The 13,331-nt window shown below is 42.1% G+C and overlaps 1 protein-coding gene across 3 annotated transcripts in view; it reads right to left on the reverse strand.

Moving 5' to 3' along the window:
• Positions 1–11,269, reverse strand: part of UBXN4 (UBX domain protein 4) — a 14,439-nt gene extending 3,170 nt beyond the window's left edge. Inside the window, exons 1-8 of one of the 3 annotated variants that reach the window (XM_040069667.2) lie at positions 11,142–11,269; positions 5,674–5,776; positions 4,809–4,837; positions 3,897–4,015; positions 3,152–3,311; positions 2,605–2,707; positions 998–1,052; positions 690–854 (exon numbers count right to left, since the gene is read on the reverse strand). In XM_040069667.2, coding sequence (XP_039925601.1) covers positions 690–854; positions 998–1,052; positions 2,605–2,707; positions 3,152–3,311; positions 3,897–4,015; positions 4,809–4,837; positions 5,674–5,776; positions 11,142–11,220 — 813 coding nt within the window. In that variant the 5' untranslated portion in view covers positions 11,221–11,269. Of the gene's footprint in view, positions 1–689; positions 855–997; positions 1,053–2,604; positions 2,708–3,145; positions 3,312–3,896; positions 4,016–4,808; positions 4,838–5,673; positions 5,777–10,857; positions 10,880–11,141 lie in introns of those variants that run through there. The other 2 variants (XM_040069666.2, XM_040069668.2) reach the window with 2 other exon arrangements.
• Positions 11,270–13,331: the final 2,062 nt, after the last annotated feature.

Consider the following 13,331-nt stretch of genomic DNA (forward strand, 5'->3'; position numbering starts at 1 on the left):
GGCACAAACATACATACAAACAGACCATATGGAAAAAAGACAGTGGAACTGCAAAGAATTATTCACTGCCAAACTGCACAATGTCGTGTCATCAGCCAAGATGACACTTCTCACTGAGTCACTTCCCACAACCAGTTGTTAATAGATGATCTTCCCATGCAAGTGCAACACTCCAGGGAACATAAAGGCAAATACCTTATGGCAAGTTACACGACTGCAATTCTAAGTGTTCTATACCAAAACCTAACAATGAGGAAGAATTTCAGTTGCATATATGCACACACATATATACTAACTTGGAAAATAATCCTCCTCACCATTTTGAGAGCAGTTTTCTTGTACATGTTCTACAATTAAATACTCCCTGAGCTTCTCTTTTAGTACTACCATGCCTAAAATGCAATTATTGTTATGTTTATATGATGATTCTCCACTAGGCTCAAGCAATATGGCAGAAATGTTTGATCAGACAGAAAAGAATTGTGAAGATGAACGCGTAAGTTTCATTTTATACACAGGAAATGCTACATAAACCCCAAACACAAAACTCATTACTATACAAGGCCAGGGGATTCCAAATGGAAAAGCAAACAATCTTTCAAAGCTTCACCAAATGAGAAAATGTATCATTTTTGTACACTGTGAGAGAGAGAGAAGCAGCAAGCTCTCTTCCAAAATGCAAAATTTACCATTGCAATCTGTTGCCTTATGCGCTCTCTAGCAGCCCTCTCTTCTGCCTTTTCTCTGTTCCTTTCTTCTAACATACGTTTGGTCAATTCTTCTTCCTGTCGTCTTTTGTACTCCAACATTTCTTTACCAGTTTTCCTTCTTTCAATCTCTTTCTTAATTTCTTTCTAAATAGAGAGATATAAAAATTGGACTATAAAATAGCCTTGGACAAGAGAAAAGACTGAAGTATGTTTGTTTAAGAAGGAATTATATATTTATTTTTTTTAAAAAAAAACTAACTGCAAGGGTTTTTACATTTTTGTGTTACCTGTTCTTCTTCTTTCCTTTTCTCCTCTCTTCTTTCTTCAAGCCTTTTTGTTAACCTAAATTTAAGAACAAAGTGAAAAGTCTTATCATTGCAGTGTTTTCCCATGTTAATGAAGCATTTGCAAAGGCAGGAGAACACATGAAAATGAGCTGCAGCACAGTGCTAATACCTCGTGTACCAGCAGTGATTCATTCCCGTGCGGGTGCACCATCCATGCAAAGGGCCCTGGTGATTTCACCACCTCCTTTCTCACTTTTAGAGTTGTTCTAAAATACTCCTTTTGTCCTTTTTCCACTCATTAAATGAAGAATCCTACATATTCTTACTGTTGAACCAACTTACGAAGACATACAATAAGCAAACACTATTTCTGATAACAGATTTCTTCAGTAACAGAAACACTAAAGCTCGGTCTCTTTTTGCTATTTAAGCCATCTGGTTTCTTCTGCACATCACCTCCTAAAAGGGAACACAAGCAATATATATCCCTGACATAGATGCACATGCATCTGTCTCAGCTATCCAGAAAAATGCCTCAGAATAAAGATTGACTTAAAAGAACAAAGGAAATTTCTCAATACAGACTGGAAATAAAATCCCAACGTATTTGAAGTCTGGGAAAAGGGCAGGCATGATCCAATGTAAAAAGTCATATAATCAGAAAAATGTTTGTATGGTAGCTGTTTTCTCCAAAAGAAATGATAATTACCACAGAGCACTTGGCCTCTTTTTCCCCCTTGCGAAAAATGCTGTAGATAAATTATGCCAGATTTGTATGTAAGATTAATACATTTTTAAAAAAAGGAACATTGATAATTATATTAAAATATTGACTGCATTGTCTTATCAGTGCAAAGTAAAAAATATACCTCTGGTGTAATAACTTTGGAAGAAAACTGAAATAAGCATGAAAAAGGTTTAAAATATATTTTAGCATTATAAATATTCCTATTACAAAACATGTTATGGTTTTAGACAGGATATTTCAAATAGTATCAATCTGATTAAGTTTATAAACAATATCCCATATTTAAAACCACTGAATAATGAATTAATCATGTTTTGAGCCAGGAGTTTCTGATCACCATACTTCAAAAAACTAAACTCAACTCATTACTGTTCACTGATCAAAGCATGAGTCTCAGAGTTGGATTCCACTGACTTTCTCAATATTCTTAAACTACAAACAGTCATCAAATCAACAAGAAGAAATAAGATGACATCTCTATACAAAAGCTAGGTTGCCACTTCATTACACCAGTGCTTTGAGTTCAACGTTTCGATTCATTCAAGAACTTGCAGCAAACGTATCACCTCTGCTGAAGTTATATCAAAGGTGAACACTTCCAGTTTTCCAGATTACGTCTTTCTTTCAAAGTACATGAGAAACCGTATTAATTAAAAACCTGGTTTGGTATCAGCCCTAGTATTGTCAGAGACATGTAATACAAAGTAAGACAATGAAAGTATTTGCCAAATGACAACAGATTAAGGACCAAAATCTGGTAATTGAACGTGTTTGTTAAAAAAACCCCAAACCAACCCAAAACCCAAAGAACTGCTGAGAAGCAAACAACACATTAAGAAGTCTGCAAAAGACGACTTGCCTTTCTACTTTGAGTGTGAGATCATTCACAGGCTGAGCATCATTTGCTTGCTCATCTGCAGAATTAGTTGCTTCCTGGCTTGTTTGACCTGAATTTGCTTCATCTTCAAGGGATTTACAAGAAAGCGATGCAGAAGAAAAAAAGAAAAGGTGTATTTCTTACAACAGTGGTCAGGCTCATTGCTAGCCGTAACTTGCAGCAACTAGGATATCTCAAGGAGATATGAGGTTCTGCTATTTAGACTCCCCACCTCAACAATTTAGTTTCAGGTTATTAAGCCAAAAAAATCTTTAATTGAAATCTTTTTCATTAAAACATACACAATTTTATTAAGTTATAAACCACAGATTTCTCACTTATTAAAACTAAGCAGAATGACAAGTTATCCTTCCTTCTAGACTTGCACAAAACCTTCTGGAATGTCCCAAATTTTTCCTCAGTGAGTCTGCTCACTCTATTGCCTTTTATGTACCATCATGAAACAACTTAAGAAAAACCATTTCCAAAGCAAAAGAGGTGGCATTTGTGTCTGAGCACTAACCATTACCAGCAGAAGATGGTATTGTCTCAGGCAGAGCAGCCTCAGGAGAGTCACAAACCCCTGCTCTGGATCCTGCACTTTCTGGAGCACCATCATTCTGAGAGGAGGGACAGGGAGCAGATGCCTGACTGCCGTTTTCCAGAGGCCGCCCTTTCCCTGTGTGCATCTAAGAAATTGGGAGAACAGACAATGGAGCCTATGGAAGTTCAAATATTTTTCACATGTTAAAAGGTCAAGACTGAATTACTGTTGAAGAATCAACCCTACTGGAAATATAAATCTAGAATTACCACATATTGTTGAGTATGGTACAATCATGCATTTCTTATTTTTTTCTAATTTTAGTCTTGCACTTGAAATCAAATTGATAAAGCAACCTACACTTGTGTAAAATTTTATAAATTCACATTACAGAACAATATTACAAAACTACTTTATGAGCTGAAGAGCTTACAGGTGAGTTGTCACATTTTGTCATTCCAGTTTAGATTTCCTGACAAACTTCTTCAGTACTGTGGGTTTACGCAGATGATCTAAACCAAACAAAAATTAATGCAGCACTTGTGCACAGTGCTTCCAACCTGTGTACTGAACTCACGCGTGCAGATTTTGTTGTTGGAAGGACAGAACCAGTAACTCACTGGTTCTATTTTCACCAGTAACTTCCCAAAGGCACCAGCTAAGGGCCAGGGCCATCACTGTTCCTGAGCATCACCAGCTCCATCTGGAATATCCATTCTGTCAGCATTACCTGTTTGACTTTATGGATTCTGGTGACGAGCTCTTCCACAGAAACGCTGCCAGCAATAACCTCCAAAGGGATTCCATTGTCTCCAATAAAAAAACTGGATGGGACGCACACTACGGGATCTGCACAGCCACAGTTAAGGGTGGGGAGTGACAACAGATGTCCTTCCTACAGGAGCTTCCAGCCCAATGCTCCTATCTCCAACTGCTCACCCGCAGCCAGGGACAAGGGAGGAAGAACAAAAAAGGTGCTGGCAAACATTACATGCAACTGGTAAGCGTTTCTTCTTTTCTTTGTACTGGTTTAGGCCAAAGTATTTTTCTCCAACTTTTCAGGCAACTGATTATGCTTTGACTTGAGAATGATTTTGTTTCAGTGTCAGACAACATCTTAAGCACACAGTAATGAAATCTCCAGAGCATGCAGGAAATCCATGTTAAGGTACAGAATTCCCAGCATCACACAGAATGAATGAACCGTAAGCAGTGACCTCCTTAAGGCAGGCAGGGGTTTACCTGACTTCACACCTGTGTGTGTGACACAACCCAGGACACTGCTTGTTCCTCCTCCTCTGTACCTCTGAGCCACAGCTCATAACTGAAAGCATTTTTAGTTTGTTTTCCAATGCTGATAAGTAGGGCCAACAGGTTATTTAGATTACATAAAGCTTTAGATAATTTTCTATTTAGAGAATTACATAGGATTAACATAAAAAACCCAATTTACTCACTTCATCTAATAACTGACAGCTAGTTGAATACACAGATGGTATCTATTAACTACACAGTTTATTGCACAGTTTTGTGCCAAAATAAGTATTTTCAATGCTTGTGTTTGTCTTAAGAAGGGTATTAACTTGTAAAGGGTGATTATCTGCAATCATAATGTAGCATCTAAACGGATCTCAAAGGATACAAATTTGAGAAAACTGCAGGCATGCTTCACTGTTTAAAAGAAAAGATTCATTTAGGACCAGCAATCATTCTGCAACAACTTCAGATTAAGTCTTTCATCATAAAAATAACTGTCCTACAAAACTATTTAAATACTTGAGAGAACACTAAAAGTAAATTTGCATTGCATCTTATCATTAACATTCTGCAAAAGTGTTGACATGGTGACAATCCTTGGTTATCACAGTTGACTACATAAGAATTAGGAAAACAGTGCTAAGAGGCAATTCAGGAAAAAGAAATTTAGTCTATTGAGCACAAATAATGTAGTAAATCTAATAAAATGTCTATAGAGCATTTCAAAATAATACCATTTGAGGAAATGTCAGTGCACTTTGTGCACATGGACTGGAACACAAACATAACAAAAACAGTTGAGTAATTTACCCAGGAACTTAAATGCTTCTCCATTCTATGTCTTATAATGGAGGCAAACACATTTTCTCTGGGGCTTTACAGATTCTTATCTTTCTGAATTCATGAAAGGTTTTTAATTCATTATGTAACTTGGCAAACCAAGAACTGCCTCTAGCACTTGCATTTTTAATAGCTTTTTTGTGTCTCTTCCAGTTGAGAAAGGGCAACTTCAAGCATTCTATTACTTGTACTGGAATACAGTCTGAAATACACAATGAGTATGTGCAAAACACAACAATAACTGTTGACATTTTCTCAGGCTCTAGGGACTTCAGGAGTACTGAATTCTACTCTGGAACCCTGTATTTACACTATCTCCTAATCAGGGTGAGGACTTCAGAAGCCTCTTACTCTCATCATCATCGTCAACAAAAGATTGTACAAGAGACAGAATTAGAATAGGCTCAGACCTTTTGGTGTCAATTTTAATAGCAACAAAACCATCTGATGCAGCTTCAGTCACCTTCTCATCTTCCCACCTTGCAGCCATCTCAGTAGATTGTTCATCTTCACCTGCAAGACACAGCACACACGTTGAGTTCAAACCACCACAAATTGCTGTTTCTGCCCTGATTTTAGATTTGCTTCAATCCTTTGGAATCACCTTTGTAAAACATTCTGGGATTATTTTTAAGTCAGTTTATAATTTTATTTTTTTAATAATCTGGAGACAATTCACTCCGGCAGGTTCACTTTGATAACATGTCAAAACTCTGTTCTGCTTGCCCCTCATTATAAATTTAATTACATGTTAGTACATCAGCTGCTAGTAGGGAAAACTATGTTCTCCACTCCTTGTAAATACATAATTCAGCAGGTAAGGTTTCACTCTGACAGTGTGAAAAACATCCCCACACCAAGAAACATTTATTTATAGATTATTTGTAACATAGTTTTGTATTCCAGTTCCTGACACGAACAGTAACAGTAGGAGGGGAAGAAAAGGTGTGAGGAGCACAGAAGAACAAGAATAACAAATGCAGAGGAGCTGCTTGGATAAGAGAAACTGAAAAGGTATTCGGGTTCAGATTCAGAGGTGTTATTTTAATCAGATGAAACGTATCAATCATACATTTATCTCCCAAAACACCAGTTTAGTGAGGGTGTGTGTTAATAACTAGATTCTGATGAATATTAACCATCTTTCAACAAGTACACTGGCCTGCAACCATTTCTTTATCTTCAATCTGTATTACTTCCTAGCAGCTTGGAATGGACTGCAGTCTCGATGAAGAATCCAAGTCACAAGTACAGAATTATAGTAGTCCATTATTCAGTGACAACAACAAACCATTTGTTTGTTTCATCCCAGATGCCATTCCATGGAGTATTTTTGACTTGTTAAAGATCAGGAGTTACATGTGGAATCTCCCAGCGAAGTGCTGCTGTCTCGTCACAAGGACTCTCACAGGGGCACGTATCAAAAATACAATTTTGGAAAAGTGGTTTTCAACCACGCATCTCAATTTTTCTCTGGAATTACTGGAGCAAGTAAGAAAATATCTACCTCTATTATTATTCTTCTGCATAAGCAAGCAAATGTTTGAGCTATTTTACGTGGGAACCTTTCCTCTTGCTTTAAGTGCAGCGCTTCCAAGAGTGGGCAATGCAGCTGTTGTGCCCACAGTGGCTCGGCCTCCTCTCCTGTTTCCAAATGCTCACAGGCCGGCAGCTGCTTCACCACACACAGTTTCAAAAGGACATGTGCTCATCCGATTAGGCTACTAAAAATACCTAAATACTTGCCTAACACTAACTTTTCCACACAACCAACTGCTGGAGAAAAAAGAATGCTGAAAGACACAAACAGGGTAGAGGCTGCTTACAGGACAGTCTGAGAGAGGAGAGAATGAAAATGCTGATAGCTCACATTTTATAAAGCTCTGTGCCATGATGCACTGATTAATATTGTAACTACCCATTGAACAGCTGCTTGTTCTCATACAACTTTTTGTTCTGATAACCTTTTCTCACTTAGGGGTTAGGGTGCATTAAGTACAGTTTTGTTGTAGTGCTCGTATCCTGAAACAAAGCTCCCAGGTCACAGGAAAAGTCAAGAGGTCGAGCGCAACAGAACTTGATGCAATTCATAATTCTGCTAAACACTGAACCAGCACAACAGCCTCAAAATTCTAGATCCCAAAACTCTCATATTTCTTGTTTCTCAAACAAAAACATCACTTTATTTCACTTAGTGGAATGATCTGAAAACAATTCACAGTCACACTTCCTCATCTCTTAAATCTGCTCAGGTAAATCTATGTAGGGAAAACATCGATCGCTTCTCAAGTGATTCACATACTGGACAAGACTTTTTCTGCAATAATTTAATTCCTGTATGAGGAACTTAAAACCATCACAGGTTGTCAGAAGACTTGAATTCCCCTCAGCACACAGTCATCAGGGAAGTGTTTTCCTTTCAGAAAGAGATAAGCCTAACTCTTCCATGTCCAACATTTCATAACTGCTCAGTGAGAGAGGACTGTCATTCTGGAAATACCAGGAAGCCAAGGGCATTAAAGCATTCACCTCTTTTGCATCACTTCACTTATTTAACTTCAAAAGTGCCTTGATACATCTTGGCTACAAATAACTAACAAACAGCTTATGCGTGCAAATCACCACTTTGCAAAAAAAAAAAATTAAAAATAATAAAGTTATGAAGAAATGGAGGAGGGTGTTTACAAACGTTATTAAAAAAAAAATTAATTTAAAGCTTTTTATTGTCACACACAAACCCCTTTATTTTTTCACTCTGAAGAGCACTTTTTATGAGTGGCCTGGTATTTTCATGATGAGAACGTGTCTAACCTTTGGAAAGAATGATCTTAAACACCTCAGTTAGAACAGAGGTTTCTTATCAAATGAACCATCAACTTTAGATTAGTGACTCAAAGAATCAAAGGCTTTTCTAACCCTGTAGGCTACAAAACCATCTACAGAACAGCTACCAACAAGATACCAAGGACTTTGATAGAATCATAATATATCCTGGATTGGAAGGGACCCACAAGGATCATCGAGTCCAAGCCCTGGCCCTGCACAGGCCACCCCAAAAATCCTACCATGTTCCTGAGAGCATTTTCCAAATTCCCCCTGAACTCTTCCCTGAGGAGCCTGTTCCATTGCCCAACACCCTCGGGGGCAGAACCTTTTCCTGATATCCAGTCTATAGCTCCCCAGACACAATTTCACACCATCCCCCGGGGTACCTGCGTTGCCAGATCTGTTTCAGTGTCAGGAATAACCCTGTGCAGCAACAGAGAGAAACTGCTGCTAGCAATTACATGGTGCCACCAAGTAACTGCTCTGCTCCCCAAGCACAACCCTGGTGTACTCAGAGGCCTCTAACATCTCACCTCAGTATTTCACACCAGTTTCCTAAGGCAGACCCGCTGCACCTCATGCTCTCTGGGGAGAATGGAGCAATCCCTTTTATTGCAATTTCCTCTGAGTTCAACAGCATCTTTAATACCCTGACACCATCCTGCCACCAGAACGTGCCATGAAGGTTTTAAACGCCGAGCTCAAAAACGCTGGATTATGGCTGCAAGCAAAACAGCTTTAGGAGAAATCTGCTCGAGCAATGTTCACTTACAGTGACAAATGCCACCTCGTTTTTAAGATAAATCACCACATTATTCCTTGCTTGACTAGAAAATATTCTGGAAGCAGAAAGAAAATCCACTTCTTCATTTTCTAGAGAAAATGTAAGTGAAGTACAGAGGAGAGGGAGAGAGGGACAGGCAGATGGTGGCAGAAACCAAACACAGATGGGCATATCAGAATTTCCTATTTTTTGTCAACTGTACCTAATAGCTATCCTCCACAATGGCCGCCCCAAAACGACAGTTAACTTCTATTTTCAATTTCCTTCATTATTTTTTTTCCTTTATTCATTTTTTTCCCATAGACATTATTGGATGAAGTGCACAGAACCAAACACTGCTGAAAGCCCGTTCTGCAGGTGCTTTCAAATGCCCGTCTCCAGTGGGAAGTGTGGGGTGCAAAGGCTCAAAGTTACCATCAGTGTGCAGTTGTTTCTGCCCAAAAAACAAACCCAAGCTCTGCTAACACAAAACCAGACTATTCTTTCAGCACTCCACATCCTTCAAACACAGCTGCTTCCACACACAGCGAGAAAGTTCTTGGGCTTCCCAACTCCCTTTCCCAGCACATGGAACAGAAGTTTCATGATCAGCTCTGCCACGGGTCAGCTGCCCTGATCCCACGGTGCCCAGGGTAGGCAGAACTCTCCAACTCTTCCTTTTCGAGGTGTGCCTGGCTGAAATCATGCTCTGCCTTTTCCAGGGCTCATAAGAACAAACAAAACAAATCCTCACAATGACAAAACTAGGTTACATCCTGGCAAACATAAATTTATCTACATATTCCTACATCCACCTAGTCGACATCAGCATTTAACACACCCCATTTTGTGCACAACTTTTGTTTCGTAAAAAATACTGGACATAAGTTACAACATGCATTTCTGAGCCCCTGGTATATGTATCAAGGTGAAACTACTCCGAGGCCCACCAAAGTCCCTCTGGCACTGCCCTCCTCAGCTGGGCAGGGGAGAGAATGTAATGGAAAACTCATGAGAAGAGATAAGGGCAGGGGGTGATCACTCACCTGTTATCTTCACAAGCAAAACAGATCTGACTTGTGGAAAGATTTATTTAACTTATTACTAATCAAAAATCAGAGCAGGATCATGGGAAATAAAAACAAATCTCCTCCCCACCCTTGCTGCAGTCACTTCCTCACACCTTGTCTCCGCTGCTCCTTCCTCCTCAGGGGTCCCTCCCAAATTCTGCAATGTGACTCCTTCCCAAGGGCTGTGGTTCTTCATTAACTCCCCCACCCACTCCCCTACTCCAACACCAACACAGCCCAATCTGTGCTCTAACAAGACCTTGATTTCTATCAGCATGTTTACTATCCAGCAGAAAATGCTGTTCTCCAAGTACATGCAGAGTTGTGTCAGCAAAGGAATTTAACTGCACTTTTCTGTTCACATCCCCTTTGGAAGTGAACTTCTTGAAGCCACGTGAGTCCCACAGTTCAATAGCTCTTAAGAGAACAACACTAAGTCACACGTTTAACTCTGTTGTTTCATGAGACACCTGAAAATCTTCGAGCCACGAGCTCTTAAGGCAACAGTAAAATCTTAAGAAACAACACACACAGAGATAGCAAAAGCTCAAAAATAAGTTAAAGAGCTTGTCTAATCACAGAATATCACAGTTTCAATCGTGTTGGAAACGAGAGACCTCTGAGACCATCGGGTCCAACCTGTGACCAAACCCCACTTTGTCAACCAGAGACCATGGCAATGAGTGCCACGTCCAGTCCTTCCTCAAACACTCCCAGGGACCTCACCACCTCCCTGGGCAGCCCGTTCCAATGTCCAATCACCCGTTCTGGGAAAAAATCCCTCCCAACGTCCAACCTAAACCTCCCCTGGCGCAGCTCAAGACTGTGTTCTCTCCCTTTTTTTTTTTTTTTTTTTTTTTTCATAGAGAAAGGCAGCGTACACAAGACGATGGGAATTCCTACAGGTTCCAATTACAGCGTTACGAAACACGCACCGTCGGTACGAGGAAAGGAAACGAAACACAACAAACGGCCCGGAGAGCCGCACCGGCGAGAACCCAGCGCAGAAGAGCAGAACGGAGCGGAAGGCGACACATCGGACGGGCGATTCCGCTCCAGAAGGCGGGCGGGCGGGCAGGGGCCGGACACCGACACGGCGGGCTGGGGCTGACACAGCACAAATCCCGCTCGCCGGGAGGGGCGGCGGGCGGGACACAGCCGGGAAGGCGCTGCCGGGCCCTGCCGGGGGGGCAGCGGGCGGCCCCGGGACGTACCGTACCTGCCACGAACACGACGAAGACGGAGCTGCGCTCCTTGGCGGCGGCGATGGCGGCGGGGACGGAGCCGCCGAACCACATCGTGGCACCGCCGGCACCCGCCGCCCTCAGCGACAGCGGCACCGCGCCTGCGCCGCCGCCGCGCCAACAGCCCCCCGCGCGCCTGCGCGCGCTGCCCGGCGCCACCGCCCCCTGATTGGCGGCCGCCAGCGGCGCGCGCCCCGCCCGCCCCCGGCCCCGATGGCGCGCGGGGGGCGGTGCCGGCTCCCTCCCCCCTCAGGCCGGCGCCATCTTGGCGCGTTAGCGAGGGTTCGGAGGGGTTCTGCGGGTCGGCATCGCTCCCTGCGCTGTCCCGCTGAGAAACGGGCTCGGCGCGTCAGGAGAGGCGGCGGGAGCTGCCCGTGTTTAGCCTAGGGAAGAGGAGGCTGAGAGGGGATCTCGTTAATACGAGTCCTGTGAGGAGCGGCTGAGGGAGCGTCTCAGCCTGGCGAAGAGGAGGCTCAGGGGGACCTCACCGCTCTCTACACCTCCCTGACAGGAGGGTGGGGCCAGGTGTGAGTCGGGATCTTCTCCCACGGAACCAGCGACAGAACGATAGGACATAGCATTAAGCTGCGGAAAGGCAGCTTTAGGTTGGACATCAGGAAAAATCTCTTCACAGAAAGGATGGCTAGGCATCGGAAAAGGCTGTGCAGGGAGGTGGTGGAGTCACCATTCCTCTCGGTCTTTAAAGAAAAAACTGGATATGGCAGTCAGTGCCATAGTCTGGGTGACATGGTGTTTGGTGAGTTTGAACTCGATGGTCTCAGGGGTCTTTTCTAAACTAGTTGACTCTGTGATTCTGTGATGCAGAATAAATACCTCAGATAGCATATAAATAATCTCAAAGGCAGGTACCAAGAGGATGGTGCCAGACTCCTTTCAGTGGTGCCCAGGGACAGGATGAGCAGCAATGGCAGTACAAAGAAATTTCACCTCAGTGTGAGGAAGAACTTTACATTGAGGGCAGCAGAGCACTGGAACAGCTGCTCGGGAAGGGTGTGGAGTCACATCCCAAACCTGCCTGGACACGATCCTGTGTCACCTGCTTCCTCTTCATCTGAGAACCTTTAGCACAGGTGTGTCCGGAAACAGCAGAGGTCTGCAGTTTGTAGGCCTAGAAAAAGAGAGGGTAACTAACTAGTATGTAGAAAATTTTATTGAGAAATACAGAAAAATAGTTTTACAGCTGGAGCATTACCTGGGATTCAGTTCTTTTGAAGGGGGATGTCTTGTGTGTTTTCAGTTATTGGCATGTGAAGTCATGCAAGGCAGTAGTTCGCATTCTAAGAGAATAATTTTTTTCTCCCCCAAACCAGGACACATCCATCTATATTAAAATGGAAAGTATCTTTATTAGGGAATTCCCTTTTTAAATTGCACTGTTCCTTCACCTAAATCAACAGTTAATTAACAAATCTAAGTTACCAGTTTAAGCCAGTAACAAGTCAACAAATTTGAGCAACTGTGGAGACAAGATCTGGTGTATTTCCCAGATTATATAAATCAGTGTGGTAGATACCAGAGCACACCTAATAATGATGTTTCTTAGTAACTACATTGGAAAACCAAAGAAGGGCAAAGCTAATTAACTCTACATCTAGGGCAAAAGTTAGGATATTAGAAAAAAGCAGAATGCCAGTGTCTCCCTCTCAAGTTCAAACTGAGGCCACTGTAATTCAAGTATGATGTGCAATATTGCTCATAAATATTCTTATTGAACTGTCAAGTAATTTTGGGAGATCAAGTGTCACAGATCCCTTGGTGTTGAAGTCAGTCCATTCCCCAGCCAGCATCGAGCTTGTCTTCCACCTCTGCTCACCTGTGTCTGAAACATTCCACTGCTGTCAGCACCATGGATCCTCATCAATCCCCAGCTAATTCAGGGTCCCAGTTAACTGGGACACAGGAGCAGAATAAACCTCACTGTTAACACAGTTTATTTTTATATCTTATTCCAGTTTTAAAAGCAGACACACAGGCTGTCCTCTGCAGCTCTTTGGTTTACAGCACCAGGCTCCTCTGACACTCTGGTTTCTCTTCCCAAGTGCAGGCACAGCCCATCACAGCTGCATGCATCCCATACAATGACTCAGTGCATGAGCTTTACCAGTGAGACTGGAAAATGAAAAAAATAGCAAACACTGAAGTGT

The sequence above is a fragment of the Hirundo rustica genome, chromosome 7 (genome assembly GCF_015227805.2).
Source record: "Hirundo rustica isolate bHirRus1 chromosome 7, bHirRus1.pri.v3, whole genome shotgun sequence".
Taxonomy (NCBI): domain Eukaryota; kingdom Metazoa; phylum Chordata; class Aves; order Passeriformes; family Hirundinidae; genus Hirundo; species Hirundo rustica.